General features: G+C 35.6%; 2 protein-coding genes across 6 annotated transcripts; both read left to right on the forward strand.

Annotated features, from left to right (window-relative positions):
- The first annotated feature begins 318 nt into the window (after positions 1–318).
- On the forward strand, positions 319–22,776 carry LOC123561272 (uncharacterized). Of its 5 annotated transcripts, none has more exons than XM_053553373.1 (6): positions 319–603; positions 2,141–2,230; positions 9,517–10,159; positions 12,198–12,390; positions 16,721–17,752; positions 22,571–22,776. In XM_053553373.1, the coding sequence occupies exons 1-5, from the start codon at positions 388–390 to the stop codon at positions 17,724–17,726; spliced, it is 2,148 nt and encodes a 715-aa protein (XP_053409348.1). In that variant the 5' UTR covers positions 319–387; the 3' UTR covers positions 17,727–17,752; positions 22,571–22,776. The 5 variants fall into 5 exon arrangements, with proteins under 5 accessions (XP_053409348.1, XP_053409349.1, XP_053409350.1 ...); XM_053553374.1 differs by having other exon boundaries at positions 16,721–17,748; XM_053553375.1 differs by having other exon boundaries at positions 319–594.
- On the forward strand, positions 21,009–22,992 carry LOC123561274 (complement C1q tumor necrosis factor-related protein 7-like). Its single transcript, XM_045353524.2, has 2 exons — positions 21,009–21,168; positions 22,571–22,992. Exons 1-2 carry the CDS (start codon positions 21,009–21,011, stop codon positions 22,990–22,992), a joined length of 582 nt encoding a protein of 193 aa, XP_045209459.2.
- Positions 22,993–25,628: the final 2,636 nt, after the last annotated feature.

Genomic DNA, 25,628 nt, shown 5'->3' on the forward strand with positions numbered 1-25,628 from the left:
AATTGTCTCTAATATTTCTTTCAATAATAATGTTTTGTTCTTCTGCTAGTCGTACTTTGTCATTTTTGTTATATTGTTCTGAATCTGGGGTCGCCAACTTTTCAAAATGATTTTTCCACTCTTCCAGGATATTTTCAGTTCCAATGATTTCTTTACCATCCACATTTAGCATTTGCACATTGTCATTAACTGTTTTTCTTTGTTTATTCACAAGTTTGTAAAATAATTGTCCAACTTTTGTCCTTGTGTAAAAATATTCGATTGAGTTTCTGTAGATTTATTTTAATAAAGAATCAAGTATATTCCAAGGGAAATCACTCTTGCAACAAAAACAAACAGGAGACAAGATTTTGGCAATTTGTGCAGTAAATCTGCAATATCAAAGTGATGAATGATTTACAGGAGTCGAAATCACTTTTAGATAATTTTTGTATTAGTTTGTCGAATGAACAATTAATGTCACTCAGTGAGTCTACCGAATCCGATGCTAAATTAAAAGTCCTGTCTGGATGGATGTCTGCGTTTGATTCCTGTGCAAGTTCTTTTGGAGTATTGAAAAAGGAAACTTGGAGGAGCTGTGTGTTCAACTTTCTGGTGAGAATGGTAGGAGCACTAGCGCTTTAGCGGTCCGTATAACAAGAGTAGTTTAAAAATGTCTTCAAAATTGAAAGTTAGAAGGGGTAACTTTATTTTTAGATTAAGGTAACTTGACAGGGACTCGGGGACAACCAAAATGGCGTCACGAAATTAGGGTTGGTCACATTATTTACTCGTATTGACGATTTGCTGCTACAGAGGTCTAAAAATGCATTTTAATCATTTAAAACACACATAAACAATTGTAAAAATGCATTTAATTATAAAATCAAATATTCTGAAACTCACCATGAAAACTAGTCAATTTTTGTGCGCATTTTGCGGAAAAGATATGTATCCAAACTGAAAATAATTTATACCCTCATATCTTTGAATATGTCCTTCAGGTGCTCCACCTATGAACAAAAGAACTTATCCACTGAGTTAGATGCTATTTGCTCTAGAATTTCATCAGTAAATTATAAATTAAAGGAAAAACTAGTTAACACTCTAGAGGCCACATTTATGACCATATCTTAATGAAACTTGGTCAGAATGCTAATCTTGATGATCTTTAGGTCAATAGGTCAGGTGAGCGATACAGGGCCTTCATGGCCCTCTTGTTTATGTAAGCTGGTAGTCAAAATAATTGTACTCAAGAGTTAAATATCGTTATATTTTTTGACTGGTTGATATCCCCCTACCCCCCCCCACCCCCCTAGGTAGGCAACGTGAAATATTAGAATGTAAAATCGGTCTACCCGAGGTATCATTATTTAGACTAGTAAGCTGGTATCTCAGTAACCACTTGTGGGAATTGATTCAAACTTCATACACTCATTTACTGTGATAAAGTGACTTACATTGCACATGAGGTTCCATAGCTATATTTTGCTTTTTTTACAAAATTATGCCCCTTTTTGGACTTAGAAATTTTGGGTTAAGGTTTTATATGTAAGCTGGTATCTCAGTACTCGCTGTGTAAAATACATTGTTGACATTTTCTTCTTTTTTTCTGAAGTAAATTTGAAGAACCTCATCATAAAACATTTCAAATGAATAAATTCATAAAGTTAACTGCTTGTAAAACAGCCAGTTTTTGTGGATTTTCTTGTGCTAAAACGACTTTAAAAAAGTGACAGACTTAACATCAGTACATGACAGTTTGCGCTATCTCCCATTAAACTGGTACATTGTAATAATCTATTCCCAACAACTTTTCATGGCGCATGTCCTAGCATAAAAATGTAACTGGACGTGGATATTAGACATTGCCTGTAGATCTAGAATTTTCATGATGCATCTATAAAGATAACTCTGTAACAGGACTCTTGAGAATCAAATTATTGGGAATAATTTTAGTCACTTTCTGAGTGATTTTTATTTTAGTTTGAAAAGTAAACCATTTGGAATGTTTCAAAGTAAATTTAACCTCAAAGTAAATTAACCTCTCCAGAACAATAACCTAAGTTTAAAAAACAATTTTGAGTCCTTTTAGTGGTGTTACTAAACAGAGGTGGTACTGTGTATCTTTAAATTTTCGCTTGTTTTATATATTTTGCAGAAATCCTGCTTAACAGTTGACCAGAATAGATATGTAATATATACAGCCAGAAAAGTGATCACATCTCTTATCAAGGTGTACAAGTCTGAGGTTAGTGATATATTTACATCTTTTATCTTCATACCAGGGGCAGTCAGTAAGTTCAAGAACTTTACGCTTCAACATATGATGGGATGTCACCTCGCAAATTTTGATTCTTGTGTAAATTTAACCATTAGTATAATGCAAATCAACAAAATCTCTTTCTTACACAAACCTTCCTCAGCATATCTAATCAAAATGGCCACATTGACAAAAATAGAGTATGTTCTGTGTTTTCTTGACTACTATAGGATAGTATAACTTTAAGATAAATAGAACAAACCACATTAATGTTTAATTTAAAGTTAGAACTGATACAATAACTTTTATGTTACCAGTTTGTTCAGTTAAACAAATATTTTAAATTAGATCTCTGCCGCTGGATGTAATTTACAGGTAAAGCCGTGTTTATCACAGGTATAAAGTTGCCAAGGTTTACAGGCTATTAGAGGTGTTAAAACATAGCCATCAATCTTTATGGTACACATTTAAAACATACCTGTCTATAAGACTATAAGTAATGCTTTATGATGTGTATCCTTTACGGATTCAGTCCAAACAAGCAGGATAATCTTGTCCGGCGTCTGTCTGTCTGTCTGTCAACATTTAGCTTGTGTATGCGATAGAGGCTGTATTTTTTAACTGATCTTCATGAAATTTCACCTTGATAAAATCTAGGCAGAGTTCGAAAATGGGTCATCTGGGGTAAAAAACTAGGTCACTAGGTCAAATCAAAGAAAAACCTTGTGTATGCGATAGAGGCTGTATTTTTCAATTGATCTTCATGAATTTTGGTCAGAATGATTACCTTGATGAAATCTAAGCCGAGTTTGAAACTGGGTCATCTGGGGCAAAAACTAGGTCACAAGGTCAAATCAAAGAAAAACCTTGTGTATGCGATAGAGGCTGTATTTTTTAGCTGATTTCATGAAATTTGGTCAGAATGATTACCTTGATGAAGTATAGGTCGAGTTTGAAAATGGGTGATCTGGGGCCACTAGGTCAAATCAAAGAGAAACCTTGTGTATGTCATAGAGGCTGTATTTTTCAATTGATCTTCATGAAATTTGGTCAGAATGATAGCGTTGATGAAATTAAGGTCAAGTTTGAATATGGATCATCTGGGGTCAAAAACTAGGTCGCTAGGACAAATCAAAGAAAAAACGTTTTATACACGATAGAGGCTGTATTTTTCAATTGAGGTTGATGAAATTTGGTCAGAATGATTGCCTTGATCAAATCTAGGTCAGGTTCGAATGTAGGTCATCTTGGCTCAAAAACTAGGTCACTAGGTCAAGTTGAAGAAAATACTTGTTTACACTTAAGAGACCACATTTTTGGTCCAATCTTAATGAAAATTGGTCAGAATATTTGTTTCCATGAAATCACTAGGTAAAACATGTTTACACTGTTATGGTTTGTTTCTCAGGTGAGCGAACTAGGGCCATCTAGGCCCTCTTGTTTTGAGATCTCGTGAATATAAATCCTCACAAACATACTCAATAGCTAAAATTTGCTAAAATTTGACCCAGCGAAAATATGTGCTTTTACAGTATGCAGATGAAGCTAAGTATACATGCAAAGGTTCTTTAACATATGCTTAATAGTTTTGTTTGAAAGACAAGAGTCTGGGAATTGAATTTAAATAACTGCCCCTTGTACAAACTTTATATCACAAACAGCTGTAACATCTTTAATATTTTTACAAACAGTCATCATGGATTTTTTAAGGCTGATTTTAGGGCCGAATTTGGGCCACATCCCAATTGCAAAAATTTGCTTATTTTCCCAATTCTGAGGTTTAAATTTCCGAACAATCTGCCAAAAAATAACAATTTTGTGATAGTCTCAATTTTCAGGTTTCCAATACTAGCTTGATAAGTTTCTGTTTTGATTCTTATTCCTTATATTTAAACGAGTTAACGCTGTTCCTGTGTTAATTGAATAACCATGCCTGTATAGATCACATTTAATCAAGCTCGCCAATTTTCTTCGGAAATTAAAATATGCTGAAAAATTATAAATAAATATTATACAAAGAAAATCACTGAAAAGTATGCTGCTGACAACCAAAAGCTGTCTAGCTTTGGCTTTTCAATAAAACAAGTGCAGAGAAACAGGCTACCACGATAGCGTCTCAGGATTTGGTAAGATCAGCGAACGCTGATGACGAATTAAACACATCCTCGGATCATACCTGTGATAAAACTTTTGATAAAACACTGTACATAAGTGAAGGTTTTACTGACCGTTGAGTGTCTGAGAGTCTCTGACTGAAGAGATACTAGAAAATTTAGTAGACACTTTCAAAAGACAAAAAAACTCAAACAAAAATTTGTAATGTGACATATAACCATAACAATGCTGAAATAAAGGTTGTATGATGCTAAATGTTATTTTTTGAATTTCCCAATTTTCAGGTTTTACGCGTCATTTTTAGGCTGGCGAATTTATTCGCCAGACTATTATAACCATAAATCGAAATTCTGCAAAGTTCAACAAAAGTTCAAAGGTGCTGAGACTGACAACACAAAACCATTTCATGCGCAATTCAAATAGTTCGCCACGTTTATCAGTTTTGCCACAGAGTTGTATAAAGATTGTTAAACTTACCTGTTTCAGTAAATCTATTTGCTTTAACATGTTATATTAATGTTTTATTTTTCTAACGGTAAATACTAGGAAGATAGTATTAGAAAATATTACATAATGATGGTAAATTAATTCGCCCCTATGAATGAAATGTCTGTATGAATGGAACTTTTTCATAACTCAACACTGTTGACCGTTTCGTTATAGATTATGACCCCGGTCTGTAAATAGCTAATTAAATAAACGCTGGTTCCGAGAAACAATTGTCGATTTGAGTTACACTGCGCATTATTCGACGACCTGACATAACATGGAAAATGAGAAATATGAAATATCAATTAAAACGAACTTATAGTGATACGAGTTATGTCAGGTCTTATATTTAGGGCTAAAGTTGTAAGAATCTATTCTTTCAGATCATTTGCTATAGGTACTAAGGGACGTAATCGCTGCGTGGAATCGCCACAGTAACGTGAGAAGAAACAAATGACCACTTTCTACGAGTTGTATGTCTAAAGAGTGACCATGCTATATATTCTTTTTTTCTTTCTTTCTTTTTTTCTTTTTTGCTATTTCTATACTAAATTCATTTTAGAAACATTCTGGCGAATGCTGAAAGATATATTGCAAAAAGTGCCTCGTCACCATTTTGTTTAAAGGGCGTAGATGTAAGCGATTTTTGTTTAAACACACGTTTTCAGCTGTATTTCAGGTTATTTTAAGATAGTGGACCCGTAACGGTAATGTGTAACAAATGAATTAATTGATACAGTCCTGAAGTTAACACTGTTTCGCACTGTGTTGCATCTTTAAACGACTTTTACTGTGTCGTTGTTGTTTGATTGTTTTTTTTTTATTTGTAAATCTTGTATAAATTATGTTTTTTCCTCCAGCTGAAACAGAGACAAGTTTCAGAGTGATAGGCATTGCGCAAAACGATCGCAGAGACGTCATTTTACCTCATATTTTTCTAAATGAAACCTCAAAGTATTGCGTTACAATTATAAAACACAAAATAAAATTGTCGATAACAATTTTTCTTGGGAGCCTCGAGTAAGAGAATTTAATCTGACAGAAATTAAGCTGCAACTCTTAAGAATTATAGCCTTGCTTTCTGCATTCAAAAAGAACCATAGGGCAGAAGTAAGACCTACCTACATTTCTTCCAAACTTTGTAAACTAAAGAATAGATGCAAAATCAAGAACTTATGCAAAATGTAACAATGTATTTTCAAAGATGTCTAAACATTCACCCTTCAGGTTAAATTCAATTTAAACAGCAAGAAATGGCTAATCAAATGAAAAATGTCTGCTTTTGTACGACAAATCAATGATAATAAGTATTGTAAAAAAACAACATTTTTTCTTACTAGAAAGAAGAAATATAATGAACAAAGATTGGTCCTAGTGGGGCTTGAACCTATGCCTTCCTGAAAAATTAGTCAAAGCAGCCTATGGTAGGAATGGAATACTTTTCAAAAAAATACTAATGTGCCTCATATCTAAGATAAACTCTGCCTGACCTTACATGAACAGCTGGAAGTCAGTGATGTAACCATGGGCTGGAATACCTAATCATTGACAGATCTTATATAATCTAAATGGCCAGTGTGAATGGACAGAGGATGAATAAGAACTGCTTGATCATTGATAATTCATCTGCATTGTTCATGAATGGGACTACTTTGTGTAGCACATGAACAAATTCCTTTGGATGTGATTTGGAATCAAATAAAGATGCTACATGATTGCCAGAAATACACTTAACTTTGGTAGCGGGATAAACCCGCAACCAAAAAGGAGGTACACTATTACGGGTCCGGCAATTTTCCCAATTATCGTATTAGGGAAGGAACAGGACTAGACCATAATCATTAAAAGTCCGGTTTATAGTGGTATTCCCTCATACCGACAAGAAAATCACCCCATCTGATCAATGCTCATACTTTCATAAATGTGTTTGTGTATGTGTGTGGGTGGGGAGGGGGTTGTATATCGAAGTATAGATGTTGTGTTTGCTACCTTTATACTTTATCTGATATTATGTCCCTCAATGTTTATTATTGCTTCTTTATAAACATATATAAACGGTTATGGCACGCCAATTGCCCAATTATAACGTGAACCCAGATTCATGATCGAATCTTTGTACTGAAAGTACAGCAAGGCTGGCTACCACAAAACACTGAATGAAAATTGTGCGGGAAAGATGTTTGCAAAATCTTAGATATTATAGGTTTTCCATATCAAACTAAGGCGAGCATAGAGTATTGTTGTGATGAACCATCTTGATTAACTTGTGCATCAAAGTAGAAGTTCAATCGAGAAACCTAGTTTATCAGACGTAAACATGGGTTCAAGAGAGTAAACTATAGTTTACGCCCGTTATCCTGTGTGTTCGCTCGAAAATTTATGTTAGTATTCGATAATTCTAGTTTTTCGACCAAGAATGTAATTATTTGATAATTTGATTGCCGAGAACCATTGTTTACGGATGTGAACCTATGTTTACGGCCATGAACTTGGGTTTACGAGCGTGAACCATAGGTTACGAACTTGAACCTAGGTTTACGTTCGAAAAACTTGGTTTCTCGAACAAAACTATGATTTTTGGTCATTATTCTATGTTCACGAGCGTAAACCTATGTTTACAGTTGTAAACCCATGTTCACGGTCGTAAACGTAAGTTCTCGATCGTTAACATATGTTCACGTTCGTAAACTATGGTTTACACTCGTGAACCCTGGTTTACTCCCGTAAACATAGGTCAACGCTCGTGAACTTAGAATAACGGCCGAAATTCAAAGTTCAATTGAAAAACCTAGTTGAAACATGGGTTCACGGGCGTGTTTTTGCTCGAAAATATTGGTATGTGTTAGAAAAACCTGGTTTTACATTCGAAAACCCTAGTTTATCTATTGTTAATCCTAGTTTTTTGACCGTGAACCTGGGTTCACGTTATTATTGAACAATTGGCGTGCCATAACCGTTTATATATGTTTCTAAAGAAGCGATAATAAACATTGAGGGACATTATATCAGATCAAATATAAAGGTAACAAACTCCGCATCTATATTTCGATAGGCAATCCCACACACACACACACACATTATGTATGAATGTATGAACACTGATCAGATGCGGCGATTTTCTTGTTGGTATGAGGGAAATTTTGGGCTCGAACCCGGCTATAAACCGGACTGTTAATGAGTATTGTTTAGTCACGTTCCTTCCCTATACGATGGTTAGGAGAATTGACGTACCCGTAATAATGTACCAGTGTTTTGTGGTAGCCAGCCTTTCTGTACTTTCAGTACTTTGATTCCCAATTGAATGGGCCCCGGGCCCCAGGTTTGAAACGGTAAAAAAATCCCTGGTCATGCTAAAAAGCAAACATACATCCCAAAATGTTCAGCCTAAAACAGAACAACCTTGAAAATTGATAGGGTATCAGTAGTTTTTGAAATTAACTTTCCAATTCTTTGAAATTTTTAAAGAGAATTTCACAAATATGCAAATCTGATGAAAACCAACAAAAAGAAAAAATCTGTCAAGGAAATTTGTCATTTATGCTGAATTTGCTCATTGTGACAAATTGCTCATTATTGTGAAAGGTTGTGTAACTCTACCTGCAATATTTCAAGAATTATGCCCCATTTTGTTTAATGTTTTTAATATTAAGTCCATTATCTTCTTCATGACGTAAGACAGTCAATTTAAACTTGCTATACGTGCTTATAATGACAGTGTACACTAGTGTGACAAGATGTGTATCTCTACTGGCACTCTTTATAGAGTTATGCCCCTTTGTAACTTAGAAATTGTGGTTAAAGTTTGTCAGAGTACGATGTCATGTTTTTAACCATTGCAGATACAAGTTACTGCATCAAGTCTCAGTAGTCTTACAAGAATTTTAACAAAATTATCCCTGTTCTTGGACTTTGAAAATCTAAGTTGATGTTATACCCAAAACTAATGCAGATACTTGGTTGAAACTTCACACAGATGCTGGGTGCAATTAAGCAAGGTCACAGCATCAAGTCCCATAACTCTTAGATGAATTTGGAAAGTAAACCTATTTTTAGATCTAGAAATTCATTGTACTGACAAGCCTTCAAACAGTTGGGAATGCTGTCATGACACAGCTCTTGTTAATTTATACATTTAGATTCTAAACTGTTAACTGGAGCTTATTGGGCAGAATAGCATTTTAAGTTATTTTAAACCCACTTATGAGCAAGCCCGTCTGCTTAATTCAACAGGTTGAACATAGATCTAGGAATCACATGGTTGTGAGTTCGGCACTTGGACAAAGTGTATGTTGTCTGTGACAATTTGATAAGACATTTTGTCTGAAATTGTTTACTACTCCTCTGATTGATGTGGAGAAGTTGACAGTCGTTTGTGGGGAATAGGTTAGTACTGATATTTACACTGGTTCGGTTAACAGCCCACTGTTACATTACTGAAAAAATGTTGAAAATGGCGCTAAACCAAAACCAAATGTAACATATGGCATGATCTTAGATAAATATTCATATTTTTCACTCCAGAGTTTTCAGGAAATGTGAATTGACTGTTTGGCCTATTTTTTAAATTTTATTTGTAATATCTTGATATAATTAGCATAGAAGTCTTGTTTCTGCTCTTTACATTGATAGTTTGTAAATGCATTGCAGTACTTGTTTCCATTCTTTTTCAGGATGGAATTACATTACTGCAGAATATTCTTAATTGGGATGACCATTTAGAATTGATATGTACTGGACTACAAATATGTAAGGAATTATTCTCAAGAAAAAATTTGGATCATGAGTTTATGGTTTCGCAACTAGGGAGTTCTGTTACCAAAGCTTGGCAAATACTGTCTAAAGAGAGTAGAACCAGTGTGACTTATAATCAGTGCCTGTTGGAATATTTTTCTGTATGTATCAAACTTGCTAAAATTGTTTGGTCTAATGCTGAGGCTGGAGAATCTGTGATCATTTTACAACAGATACTGAACCATGGTGAAAATCTTAACAAAATTTTATTTGACAGTTCTATTAAGCAATATGTGAAAAAGAAATTAAAATTCTTCTTGTGTTTTATTCTTAGACCGTGTAATTTGTCAGATATTAAAGTGTTACATTCCGAAATTTTCGGAGTTTCAGTTTCTATATTTAACAGACTTTGGTCAAGTGATATTATAAGTATCTTGAGAAGGAATGGAAAGACCACATTTATAGGGAATTCTTCAAGTGATTTAGGTGTATCAGATGACAGTTTATCCTATGATACTATCCACATGAGAGGCTGGACCTTCCTGTGTCTTTGTATATCCTCCTGTTTGGTTTTGCAGCAAGGTATGTGTCATCAAATTTTATGTAACAACTTTTATCTATTTTTGGAAAAAAACTGTCTCCTTTGGAAAGCTACAATCCACTGATGGTAAAGGTTACAATCACAAACAGTATTAAATTAGAGTTCTTGGTAGTCAAGTGGTTAAAGAATTTGAATCACATGCAACATTAACCATCACCACTGTGGGTTCGAAACCGCTTGGGATATAGAATTCCTTTGTGTAAGGTAGTTACCAAGTTGGCTTACTGAAGGTTGATGGTTCTAGACAAGTGCCTGCCTGTACCAAGATGGCTTACTGAAGGTTGGTGGTTCTAGCCACGTGCCTGCCTGTACCAAGATGGCTTACTGAAGGTCGGTGGTTCTAGCCACGTGTCTGCCTGTACCAAGCTGGCTTACTGAAGGTTGGTGGTTCTAGCCACATGCCTGTCTGTACCAAGCTGGCTTACTGATGGTTGGTGGTTCTAGCCATGTGCTGCCTGTACCAAGTTGGCTTACTGAAGGTTGGCGGTTCTAGCCACGTGCCTGCCTGTACCAAGTTGGCTTACTGCAGGTTGGCGGTTCTAGCCACGTGCCTGCCTGTACCAAGTTGGCTTACTGAAGGTTGGTGGTTCCAGCCATGTGCCTGCCTGTACCAAGCTGGCTTACTGCAGGTTGGCGGTTCTAGCCACATGCTGCCTGTACCAAGTTGGCTTACTGCAGGTTGGCGGTTCTAGCCACGTGCCTGCCTGTACCAAGCTGGCTTACTGAAGGTTGGCAGTTCCAGCCACGTATCTGCCTGTACCAAGCTGGCTTACTGAAGGTTGGTGGTTCTAGCCACGTGCCTGCCTGTACGAAGCTGGCTTACTGAAGATTGGTGGTTCTAGCCACATGCCTGCCTGTACCTAAAATAATGGCCAGATATTCACTTTGGGGCTTCCTCCACCACAAAAAGCTGCAAAGTTTCCATATGATAATTATGTTGGTGTGAGATACAACCCCTAAAGAACATAAAATATTGTGATTTAAATAGGGAATTAAATAAAAAATAATTATGTCTCCGACATGTGGTGGGGGAGACATACTGATTCAGTGCTGTCAGTCTGTATGTCACAAAGTTTGTCCACGCAATTTCTCTGACACCATAGCGCAGGTACACACCAAACTTTACAAAAGTGGTCATTGCCTAGTCTAATAGTGCATATAATTGGCATGCTCCAGTTCGATGATTTTCAGTGGAGTTATGGCCCTTGATTTGTCGTAGTTTACCTTGTTGGCGCAACTGCTCCAATACCACCTGGAGGAATTACATCAAACTTCACAAAAGTAATCATTGCCAAGTTTAGTTATTAATGTCATGAGCATATTATGGGCATATTGTGGTTCATTGAATTTCAGTGGAGTTATGGCCCTTTATTTGTCAAATTTTATGTTGTTTTGATTACTTCTCTTACCCCAAAACTTACAGATTATCAGTGCCAAGCCTACATGTAGTTATGCATGTCTTCAGCATGTTCCAGCTCAGTGATTTTCAGTGGAGTTATGGCCCTGGATTTTTCATATTTTACAGTGTTTACACTACTTGCCATCACTAATTGATCAGTGTGAAGTGTAGTTGTGCATATCATCAACATGTAACAGTTCAATGATTTTCAGCAGAGTTATGAATAATGATTTGTCAAATTCTATGATGTCTGTGCTACTTCTTCTATACCACTGGTTGGAATTACACCAAACTTTACAGGAGTGATCAGTACCAAGCCTTGTTGTGTATCATTGGAATGTTATGGTTTAGTGGTTTTCATTGAAGTTCCGGCCCTTAATTTGTAGAATTTTACAGTGTCTGTGTGGTAAGTGGTGGGAGACATACTTTTTCATGAAAAACAATCTCTAGTTAAAAAATAATATTTATTTTAGTCTCTGGAACTATGGCAAGTCTCTGAGGGATAAGAATGATTGAGTTGTATTAACAATTTCAATTAGAAATATTATTTATTCTGACCGTTGTTTGGTTTTGTAATGTACCATAGGTGTTATTTAGGTATTCATTTAATTATCATTTAGATTACAGAGACAAAGCAGTGGTATTTCTATTGAGGTTGGATGATTGTGCGAAGGAGTTATTAGACAAACAGACATCGTCACTGTTTCTATGGTTACCAGATATATTTGGAGACCAAGATGATATGTGGATTGACGCTATGATACTGTTAATGGAAATATTTCCCCTAAGGAAAGAACAACTTATAAAAGAAAGGTATAAAAGATATTTTAATGATTGATCAGTTTATAGTTATACAAGTTACTTCATGAATGTGCTAGTTATCCCCCGCCGATGAAATCGGGAGGTGGGTATTGAAATGGCGTTGTCAGTCCATCCGTCCATCCGTCCGTCCGCAGCCATTTCTCAGTAACTACTTGGTAGAATTTCATGAAACTTGAAATAAACATGAACCAACATACTGCGATGATGCCCGTCAAGTTTTTTTTTTGATTGGTCAATTTCCCTCAGAGTTATTGCCCTTGATTTAATGAAAAATGTCCATCTGCAGCCATTTCTCAGTAACTAGCAGGTAGAATTTCATCAAACTTGAAATAGACATGAACCAAGATATTGCGACGATGCCCTTCAAGTTTTTTGTCGATTGGTCAATTTTCCATAGAGTTATTGCCCTTTAATTGTTTAAAAATCCACAGATCTGTACATAACAAACCAACCAATTGGAAGAATTTCATTAAACTTCTTTCATTCTTTTCCATGAACATTTATTATAAACATGTGATGTTGTGTACCTACACCTGATCACCACCTTACCTTGGTTACCCCTCACCCTCCCCCCCCCCCCCCCCCCCCCCCCCCCCCCTCCAATTTTTTTTTTTTTTTTTTTTTCATTTTTCGTTTTCTATCAATATTTGTAATCAACATGTAAACTGTTGTATCCTCACCCCACCCAAACAAACCATTCATTTTCTTTTAATTTGATTTTGACTAATGAAATTATTTGCTTCTTGGTAACATTCTTAACTTTTTGCTGGATATATTTTTTTGCCGTTCCTCAACTCTGACCCTTTCGGCGGGGGATTCCAATTCATCGAATTTGCTTGTTAGTCCTGTACTGGTTGAAAACTGTTTTTTTGGCACTAAAAGATTACGCCTTTAGACCTGTCATACAGTCATTCAGTTTGTCTTTCTGCGACTTGGAGTCCAGTCCACAACTCTGCCATCCATTAAGGGATTACAATATACTTGGCACAATGTTACCCATAATCAGATGACATATCACATGAAAAACCGTACCCCTAGCTCATAGGTCATTGTCACCACTTGGAGGTAAAAGGACAATAGGTTCTTTTCATATTACTTGACACAGAAGTTCTCCATAATGAGACAATATGTCATACACAACTGTGACTTAGATCCCTAGCTCAAAGGTGAAGTCAAAGGTCAATAGAGATTTTTTTCCTGTCCAGTCTATAACTCTGTCATCCATCAAGGGATTTTAATATAGCTTGACAAAGCATTCCTCCATAATTAGATACCGTATAATTACTTATTTCTGCGGGCTTAATGTTCTGCAAGTTTTTCAAAACTAAGGTGGTATTAAATTTCTGCGTACCTTATTTCTGCGGTGACTTCCTTCTCACATTGATGGGATTTATTTCTGCGGGTCTGTAATCACTGGTTGTTTCATTAATTTCAAATATACAGGTACATATTTTGTTGTTATTTTGACAGTTATATTGGCTTCCAGTTTGAAAATAGAAGTTGACGAATGCTGATGTAACATCGTCATCACCACATAATATTGAGTGTTAAAAGCAAGGTGAAGCAGTCATTAGCTCGACTATTCGAAGAATAGTCTAGCTTTTCTACTCACCCTGGCGTCGGCGTCACACCTTGGTTAAAGTTTTGCATACAAGTACATACAGCTATCATTTAAAGGCATATAGCTTTGAAACTTATTTTTTCTTTTTTTAGGTCAATTACCAACTTCACTGGGTCAAGTTCTATAACTCTGACATGTATTTTTAGCAAATTATGCCCCTTTTTGGACTTAGAAAATCCTGGTTAAAGTTTTACATGCAAGATACTATCTCCAAAACTAATGCAGATATTGAATTGAAACTTCACACGTGTCTTCGGGGTTATAAAACTAGTTGATAGCATCAAGTCCCATAACTCTGACCTGCATTTTAGCCAAATTATGCCCCCTTCTGGACTTAGAAAATCCTGGTTAAAGTTTTGAGTGCAAGTACATACACCTATTACTAAAAGGCGTATAGATTTGAAACTTATTTTTTCTTTTTCTAGATCAATTACCAACCTCACTGGGTCAAGTCCCATAACTCTGACATGTATTTTGGGCAAATTATGCCCTCTTTTGGACTTAGAAAATTCTGGTTAAAGTTTTACATGCAAGTTACTATCTTCAGAATTAATGCAGATATTGAATTGAAACTTCACGTGTGTCTTTGGGGTTATAAAACTAGTTGATAGCATCAAGTCCCATAACTCTGATATGCATTTTGGTCAAATTATGTCCTCTTTTGAACTTAAAAAACTCTTGTTGATATTTTAACATTTTGGGTAATATTTTCCTGCTTCTGGGACAATATTTTGAATAGTCGAGCTTGGCTGTCTTACGGACAGCTCTTGTTTTATTAATACGGTCATTCCAAACAGACACGAAAAATGCTCATCTGTGCATTGTAATGGTATGATAATTTTTGTTAATCACGCCTTTTTAAAGCCCTATACAAATAACAGTAAATATGACCATTGCCAGACGGATCGTTTAACAATTGACACAAAGAATACAATGGATTGTACACATAATGTAGGAAAACTGACAGCTGACTGCTCAATGGTGAACAAAAATCAAAACAAATTCAATGTTTTTTATTATGGTTTATTCAGCAGCAAAACAATAATAAAATGGTTCTATTATATAACCGTTACAACTAAATTTTCAACTTGCTTCGTCAGCCTTTGGCAGCATGCCTATAACGCTATCGGACATTGTCTTATACATAACCCGACTATAATGGCAGCTTATATTGTCATATCTCGGCATGTCAGGACAAAATTTTATGCGGATTTTAAATCTGCGGTCTTATTGTCTTCCGCAGAAAATGCAGAAAAAAAGTTCCTGCAGAAAAAAGTACTTATACGGTAACTTGTGCGCAATAGTTTAAAGGTCAAGGTCTCAGTTGAAGATCAGAAGATAAGGGTAGATTTCTCGGAAGCACAGAGCACCAAAAACACAGCCTCTGAGCCACGCATTTGCAAAGTAGGCCCACAACAAAAAGAAGCTGTAATGGAAAAACGTTACAGACGAGTTGCTTCAAAAATCTTACAAGTATATATAAATTTATGCCAAATATAGATAGAGAGGGTTGGGGAGTGGTAAGGGGTAAAATGCAGGAGTGGGGGTGGGGGAGGAAGTTGAAGGGGAAAGTAGAACAAGGATGAATATACAAAGGGAATGCTACGTTCCTTAATCACAGTTACACTACAACGTAAATACACAAACACACCCAACTGACTAACATAGAAAAACAAACATGTAAGATAAAGAACACAGTAGGGCACCACTTTAGACTCACAAGGTCACAAACGCACCCCTATAAGCAGGAAAACACAATCATGTACCGCTTAGGATTCTGGCAGTCAAAATAAAGGGAGCCATGAAAACTAACCTGCAGCAAAGTGGGAGGGCAACATTGATCTTTACCTGTCCAGTCAGTAAACTAATTTAAGATAAAGCTCATGTGTCATATTGACCAATTCAAAAAAAATGTTGGTGTATTATCTTGTTGGCGTATTATCTTCTTTCTCACATTTTCCCTGCAATTCAAAAATAAAATGCTATTAAAATTAACTAACTTTTAAAGATGTTGTAACTAATAAACAACTAGATTTTTATATATACTAAAGTTTAATCCAAATGTTGTGTGTTATAACATGCTGTATATACATCTTTGACAGATATCAGATCAGTAGTTTATACTGCAGTTGAGATATTTAGACTAGTCGCCTTCAAATAGGGGACGTTTTATTGCATGGCGATACTTCATTCACTTCTTCTCCCTATATGGCTATATTGAAAACTGAAAATATTCTATTCTGAAACCACTGGCTTGATTTCACAATGTTTTTGCAGCAATGGTCCTTGAATGTTCTCTCAAGTTATAGTGATTTGTCTTAAAATTTGGCTGCCTAGTTATGGAAAATTTCAAACTTCTGGCCTGAGTTAGAAATAATTTCACACAAATGTTCTGTCCAGCTGTGAAACTCAGATGAGTGGTCTAGTGGCCACCATAGCCCTTTTGTTTCCCATGCTTAAAAACTGTTGGAATAAAAAAGCAAACTTTTTTTCTCATTATTATGTTGAAGTGTTCGTTAATATATTCAAGTATTATCATTATGTTAAAAGTACATGTATTATTAGTATCATTTTACTGTTCTCCAAATTATCCTCTATAAGTGCCTCATAAAGGGATCAGGCATATAGATTTCCCTTTTCCAATCCATATATCTTTTTCTTGCAATAACTTCTATATTAATTATTGTTCTTTCCATTTAGTATGCTCAGAGAGGATGTGTGGAGCCAGCATCACTTGCACTTCCTGCAGTTTGTGGAAATGTTGGGATATGATCATCTTGTGCTTATTGACCTTTTAACATCACCTGAAACCAACTGTTTGATGTACCTGCTAAAATACTTCAAGTATTTACTTGCAACCTGGGAATATTTTAAAACTATAGCCAGCAAATATTTGAAACAAAATCTTGTACTTGGTGACTGTACAGATGTTGCAACAGCTGATAAAGATACTGTAACTGATAGGACAAAAGACATACAAGTTAGTGATAAAGATTCCTCTCAAAAAAGCAGTTTAAATGAGAAGTCAGATGTAATACAAGAAAATATTACCAGTGCTAAATCTTGTGAAAGTGAATACCAAAATGTAACAGTTACAAATGGGATGTCATGCAGTCGTTTAGGTAAAGGGAATTTAGTCAGCGATAATGTCTACAGAAAGCAATTACTGGCTTCTTCAAGTTTAATGTTGATATCTGATGCATATGATGAGGATGATGATGACAATGATTATGAAACTGTTGAAGAAGGAGGATTGAAGATGGAGATGAATACAGTTATTGGCAATGAAATTAATGCAGATAACATAAAACCATATTCTGGCAAAAGTAAACCAGTTATTGAATCAGACCTAGGAAAAAGAGCATTAATTGAACAGGATATAGATATTTCTTGTGAAGAGAATGATAACATTTCTGATAATACCAAAAGGAGCAGAGAGTATAACACAGGGTCTTCAGAAAACAATGATAAAATCCTGTGTCATTTTAAGGAAAGACATACAATTGATGATAAAAAAGTAGGAGATCTAGACATGGATGCAGCCGATAGTGTTGCAGGTGAAAGTGTACTTGACACAGTTATGGGTATGCTGATAAGGACAAGGATGAAACTGGAAAAATTGACAGACTCTCACCTGATGAAGTATAACCCAACAGTTTTGATTAATTTGATTGCTTCTGTGGAGGAATTGTATGAAGAGGACTGAGAAGAATATCTACAAAGCTGTAGTGGGTAATATAGAAAATGTTTATAGTAATGCCTTTCACAGAGTGGACATCAAATGCTATTTTCCTGAGTGGTTAAACAGTCACTCAAATTTATGTAAGCTAATATCTCAGTACCCACCAATGGGAATGGTTGAAACTTTCCACACTTGTTTACTTTGATGATCTTATATGCAGTGCACAGGTTCAATAACTCTGTTTTGCATTTTTATCTCACCTGTCACATAGTGACACGGTGAGCTTTTGTGATCGCCCTTCGTCCATCGTCCGTCCTTCCATAATTTCCTTGTGAACATGATATAGACCACATTTTGGTATTTGATTTCAATCAAACTTGCACACAACTTCTATGGGCATAATATTTCAGTTCCTTTCGAAAACTGGCCAGATCCCATCATGAGTCCAGGGTTATGGCCCCTTAAAGGGTCAAAATTTGCCATTTTTGGCTTGTGAACACGATAGAGACCACATTTTGCAATCAACTTTAATCAAACATGCACACAACTTGTATGGGCACAATATCTCGGTTCCTTTCGAAAACTGGCCAGATCCCATCATGGGTTGCAGAGTTATGGCCCCTTAAAGGGCCAAAATTTGCTATTTTTGATTGTGAACACGAAAGAGACTACATTTTGCAATCAACTTTAATCAAACTTGCACACAACTTGTATTGGCATAATATCTCAGTTCTTTTCCAAAACTGGCCAGATCCCATCATGGGTTGCAGAGTTATGGCTCCTTAAAGGGCCAAATTTGCTATTTTTGGCTTGTGAACAAGATAGAGACAACATTTTGCAATAAACTTTAATCAAGCTTGCACACAATTTGTATTGGCATAATATCTCAGTTCCTTTCGAAAACTGGCCAGATCCCATCATGGGTTGCAGAGTTATGGCCCCTTAAAGGGCCAAAATTTGCTATTTTGGCTTTTGCAGCCATATAGAGACTTCATTTATGGTTTGATTTGATACAAACTTGCAAAATAACACTTGCAAGATTTCTATATGTAAGCTTGTATCTACATTACACATGGTGGAAATGGATTGAAACTTCACACACCTGTTAACTTAAGTGCATTGCACAGATTACATAACTATACTTGTCTTTTTTACAGAGTTATGCCCCTTTTTCAACTTAGAAAATTTTGGTTAAGCTTTTAGCTTACCTCAGTATATGACTATATGCTATTGTGATCTTTCTCTTTCTGTTGTTATTGTTGGTTGTTGTCTGTCTTCAGCAGATACAATGCATACGGTTAATATTCTAGAGGTCATAATTTTAGCTAAATCCTTAAGAATCTTGAGGATGATACCCTTCGAAACTGGGTCACTGGGGGTTAAATATTACTGATTAGGTCACTAGGTCATTTAATTTTAAATGTAACAATGGTGGTCACATTTTCACATTGATCTTCGTAATAGTTGCGGTAATGTTTGTTTATATGAAATTTAGGAAAGGTTCCAAATTCTGATTTGTAAGATTAAAAAGCTATAGCACTAGGCCAGATCATGGAAAAAAACAATGTTCACATACCGTATACCCCATTTTCTGCTTGATTATCATAATTTGTTAGATTGTTTATATGTAGCAAATTATGGTGAGGGTCTAGAGTAGATTTTCTGAGGTCAAAAGCTAGGTCATTAAGTCAGATCATAGAAAAACTTTATAAACACTTAGAGGACACGTTTTGTACCTGTTCAGCATGCAGAATGTGTTCCTGAATTAAATGCAGGGGGATTCTGAAACTTGATAACCTTTGGTAAAAAAGTAGGGAACTAGGCCACATTTTCTGTTTGATCGACACAAAACTTTGCTACAATGTTTTTATTTTAGTGTAATCTATCTATGGTAGATCAAGTTTGAAACTGGAAGATAAAGTTAAAAAACAAGGTCATTAGTTCAAACCAAAGAAACACCTTGTTAATTCTCTACACACCACATTTTCTACTCGATCTTGGTAAAACAAATTGTCAGAATATTTATCACAGTGACATTTAGGACAACTTCAAATTTGGTTATCTGAAAATACTAGAAACTAGGTCGCTAAATATCATATAATAAAAAGATTTTGCAAACTGGTAGAGGCAATATTTTCTCCTTATAATTGCAATAATTAGTGTGTTACCTTTAAAACTTTGTACAAGTGTGAATCATCATTAGGCCAGTACTTAGAGCAGTGGAAAAAGAACCATAACTCTGACATGCATTTGTTTAGAAGTATGACCTACTATGTACTTAGAAAATTGGAATAGAAGAGCTATAGTTTTAAAACTTGTTCATATGTTTGTTATCACTAGGTTCTTTGACTTGGAAAATAGGTTGAAGTTTTGCATGCAGATTGCTTTCCCCGGAGTCAATGCTGATATTGAAAATAATTTATACAAGTTATTGAGATGGATAATAATGAAAGGTGCATGTCCCATGAGTGTGAATTGTATTTTTGCATATTATGCCCCATTTTGGACTTGGGGAAATGCAGATTTAAGTTTTGCATGGACATTACTCTCTCAAAAACTAATGCAACTATTTGGCTAAACCCTCACACAGATGTTTGGTGTAAGATGATTTCATCAAGGCCCATAATCCATATGAATTTGGACACTATACCTACTCTTCGATAGAAAATCTATTTTACTGACAAACTTTCGAATTGTCAAGCATGCTGTCATGAGATAGCTCTTGTTAAAAAACTTTTGTACAAGAAATGTTAGTTTTCTTTTGACTTTTTATGACTGAAATCTAGCAATAGCCATATATTCCAGGTTACTTGAGTGTGAAAACATGATTAAATACCAATGATTGCTACCGTGATTTTGCAAAGTACAGTAACACAGTAAAAGATAGATACATTGTATACCATAGTGCCTGCTTATTTTAGCACTCTTCTTTGGACTAGCTGACTAATTCAATAAAGCCAGGATTCGAGCTTAATATTTTATATATTTTTTATCATCCTTGCACCTCGGATGCATACTGTAATCTATCATGATATAAATGCAATACATGCCATTGTAAAACTGAACTTAATTAAATGTTGATGAAAATTAACATAACTTATCTGTATTCTATTTAAAGAAGTTACGGTTTTGAGTAGCTAAGAACTGGGGCATCAGAAAAATGCATGACGTCATAAATCAAATGAAAGATAAATAATGTTGCTTGATTACACATAAATTTGGCTTATGATATAATGATACATTAAAGTGAAGTCACATTTACGTGTATTATTTTGGACTGCAAGTACATATTATAGAATATTCATTATGAACCGCATTGTGGTACTTTCGATAGTAGCTGTTTGTGCTGTATATTCGATTCCAATTCAAAATTCACCTAAACTACAGTCTGAACGTTTGAAGGAACTTGAATTAACAGTAGAAAAGCTGACGAAAACAGTACAGGAAATTACTTTAGTGGCAAAAAGTAAGCGAGGTATGGATGAATTGCTTCGAATTCAGTGTTTTTATGAAACTAAACTAAACTTGTAATGCTCCTCGATATTTTTGGCAACATCTTTCAAGTTACACAAACATTTATGTTTCTCATACATTAAATCTAAAAGGTTGTTTAGCAGACAACATTATCACATGTTACAAGTACCAAAAACAATTAAGAGACTTCCGCTGAGGTGTTCAATAAGGGCTGTTATATTTCGATCTTCTCAGATCGTTCAGCACGACTTTTATGTCGTGTTATTGGTACTGTTTAGTTTCTCGGCACGACTGTTTCGGCCTGGGTGGTTCCAATACTCCCGCTTTCACAGCCTTGGGTATTGTATAATCACCCCTTGGAAATGGTGCCTGCTTTTTAATTTTGTCTTTTGAAAGTTCCTGTGATATGCAGGCTCCAGCATGCATTTCCACTACTGTCCATGAACAGGCTCAATCAAACCGAGCCTGCAACATTTTCTTTTTTGTCGTGTTGAACGGATGACGGAGCACAAGGAACATTCATTGAATTACACTAATTTATAATTCCATGAAAAGCGGCGTAAGCAGAAATAAACAAACTGGAATTTAGAAAAGGGATCTGAGGTTTTCAGGTTTTGTTAAACGTTTCCTCATTCTTTGTTCATGTGTAATAGAATGTGTTTGAGTGTCCTGTTGTTTTGCTTTGTTATGCGTTATGCTTTCGAATGATTAGTCGCCGGTAGAAACCGGCGACTATATTTGATACACTTTAGGATTCTTCAGCTGGTAGGAGAAGTTATTAATATGTGACAATCAAAAATGATATTGTAAATAAAAGAAAAATATGGCAGTTAATGAAGGCGTACATAAAGTAATAAGGGGCTGAAAATTGCATACGATTTTTATTATTTCAAAAGATAACTTTTTAGGAAAATAGGAAAACTGTATAAAGAACGTTTCTCTGTATGATTATCATTAAATGGGTCAGTTTCAACTTAATCCAGATAGAGTTATCTCTTCACTGCCCCTGAGAAATCATTTACAGTGCACTTTCAATGGAAGATTATGTGAAGTGTGTATTGAATAAACTGACCTTATCTTTGTTTAGAAGTAATTAGGTTAACAGTTTATAGATCAAGTATCAGTAACATTTTTACATTTATTTCCAAGAAACAATATGGTTAATTAATGTTGTGTACCACTTTGTAATGGGTTTGGAGGATTCCATTTTCCAAAGGACAAGACATTAAAAGACAAATGAAGGGTAGCTGTGAAGAAAGGAGGGCAAATTATGGGATCCATCAAAACACTTAAGTTCTCCGGCGACATGATGCTCTGCATCAAAAATTTGTACTTGTTTTCTAATATTCCTCGAACCAAATGTGTCATATTGTAATGCATTTTGTTCTTTTCAGCATCTGTTGATCCAGCTTTATCGTTTTCTGCAGTTCTTGATGACGCATTATATAACATTGTTATTGGACAAACCATTCTTTTCAATAAAGTGTTCCTAAATGACGGAAGTGCATACAACGAAAACACTGGGGTTTTTACTGTACCAGTGGATGGCGTTTACCTGTTTTCATACTTCGTCGCGGAAATAAATAACGATCAAATTGTATTACGACTTGTAGTTAATGGCCAAAACAAAGTGGATGCTGTGGCTGAAGGTTTGCAGGACCGACACAATGATCAAGGTGGAAATGTAGTTATATTGAAACTTACTGCAGGGGATAGGGTTTTGATTGAGGCATATGACACGTCAAACGTTCACATTGATGGTGGAGCAAGTTATTGGTATACCTCGTTCTCCGGGGCGTTACTTTATGGACTTTAGTACACCAGTGGTCAGCATATTGCAGTATTAAATGGACGGTTCTGCTATAGATACTGTGATTTTTAAATGTTCTAACATACCTTTAAACTATTTTGGTACGTAATAGAAGTATACTTTCTTATATGATGTTTATTGTCTTTATTAAAAAGAGAAAATAGGAGGGAAGCACATTATAATGTAAGATATTTAATAGTATTTATGAAGGTCTTGAAAAGTTTGCTAAATGTATGATAAGTACACGTAAAAGCACAACACGTTTATTTAGAACTCCTTAATGGTATGCATTTATTTTGGAGAATATAATTGTAATATTTTCAGAGTTTGTATTGTCAGTATCTCAAACACAGTGATAGAATACTTGAAGCTTGGTTTAGCAGTATATTTCCAACAATAAAGTACATTTGTATTGATAAAAATTAATACAAAATAATATTTGCATACAAAGTTTGTTTCATTGTTTTACCTCGACATACTGCTGTTTTAATAACAAAATGTACAGTTTTGCACAATGGATCCAGTTCACTACACACCTGGTTTTGAGATTAACATAGATTTTGCTAATATAGAATCGTTCGTTATATATTTATTTCACCAAATATGTTAAAATATTTTCCCTGGTATTGATTTTTCAACTAAACAGTTGTGGATAATTCATGCCATTTTGATGATTTGATCACAAGGTAGTAAAATTTATGAGGTGAACTGAATTCAATTCAGTCTATATATATGTTTTTGCTATAAGCATATAATTGTATGTTTAATGCAATAAACTATTTGAGTTGAGTTGAGCAAGATAAGTTAGATAAATCTAAGTTTCTGCAGGACATAATTAAAAGTAATAAAAAACTCTACATGGCATAGGTTGATAGTTACATTTGATAATGCTAAACCTACGATATTGTATCACGGAAACAGGAATTCTGCTACCAACTGTAGATGATACACAGACTCTCAAGCTTATTCTGACTGTTTCTTGTCATTTTCTAGTCCCCTACTGGTTGAAGTGTGGGGGCTTCCGTGGCCAAGTGGTTATGGCCGCTGACTTAGAATCACTTGCCCCTCACCAATGTAAGTTTGAGTCTTAATCGGGGCGTTGAATTCTTCATGTGAGGAAGCCATGCAGCTGGCTTATGGAAGGTTGGTGGTTCTACCCAGGTGCCCGCTTTTGATTGAATAATGCATGGAGGGGCACCTGAGGTCTTCCTCTACCATCAGCTGGTAAGCCGCCATATGACCTATACCTGTGTCGGTGTGACGTTAAACCAAACAAAAACAAAACCGGTTGAAGGAGCCTCTGTGGCTGAGTGGTTTAGGTCGCTGATTTCGAATTACTTGCCCTCCATCACCTGGGTCCGAAAACCCGCTTGTGATATAGATCTTTTAAGTTAAAAACGTCTTTTATTCCAGGCATTGGTCGGCACCTGGATAGAACCATCGGCCTTCCGTAAACCTGAACTAGATTGCTTTCTCACGTGAAAGATTTTTATATCCCGTGAGGAAGTTCGAACCGACGGCGATGAGGATCAATTAATTTGAAGTCTGTGACTTTAACCACGGTTGCTCCTTAAGCGAATTTGAAGCAAAATGGCATTACTGTTCATCATAAGAAGACGATATGTCGCACGTAAGATCCTGACCCATTAGCTCAAGTGTCAGTGTGGAACCGCGGGCATCAGTGGTTCATAGGGGTCCAGCTATGCTTAGCTTGTAGAATAAGACTGCCTTTTCATCGAAAGATTTTTGAATTACTCGAGGGGCAGGAAGGTCGGGTAAAGGTCACCATAACACAATACCATGTGACTCGCGCTAGCTTCCTTGCTTCAAGGTCTGTGTGATTAAAGTTTTAAAGGATCTAGTCCCTATAATACTGCCGTCTGTCAAGGGTCTTTTAAAATATTAATTATACTAATTCCTTGGACGACATCTTTTGGAAACCACTGTCTTACTCTTGCATGATCGTAAAACTTTCCACTACTGATAACCTAAATTAAGCAAGTGTAAAGTTATTCAGATTAATTATTTGAAGTATATGCAGGTAATGTTGACAACTTGACGGCTGAGTGTGCTGATGACCTTTTAGATACTAGCCTTCCTTGTGCATATAGCACACTGTCATAATTTGATGGACAAAATGTAAAAGTCATAGAGGCTACTAATAGTTGCATAAACCGTTTGTAGAAATTGCTGTGTTTAACTTAAAAACCCAGTAGTAAATTTGCCCTATGCCAGGTGTATATTTTGTTGCATGTATAGTTGCCAAAGACATTTTTTTTTGTGATGAAAGTTACCCACGCTAAAGAATGGCATATCCTAACAGTTCATTTTCTGCGCTCGGTTCGCTCTGTTTGCTCGCTCGGTAACGTACACAGAGTGTCATTCAGTAAGCAAAGCTGCATTAAAATGATAGCAAAGACAAGCAACATAATGAACATAAATACACCTTTATCAGCTATTTCGAAGGCGGTAAAGTTACATAAAGTCTTGTGCATGCATAAAGTTGTCACCGATAAATTTGTTTATTTAGTTGTCCTAAAGATAACTGCTAAATTTGTAAATGTTAGTTTCTGCAAGGTCCAGTCTTACTCGCCGTAAAGTAAAGCTCCTGAAAAAGAATTATAGAGAAAATTAGCTCCACC

Source organism: Mercenaria mercenaria, chromosome 10 (assembly GCF_021730395.1).
Source record: "Mercenaria mercenaria strain notata chromosome 10, MADL_Memer_1, whole genome shotgun sequence".
NCBI classification, from domain to species: domain Eukaryota; kingdom Metazoa; phylum Mollusca; class Bivalvia; order Venerida; family Veneridae; genus Mercenaria; species Mercenaria mercenaria.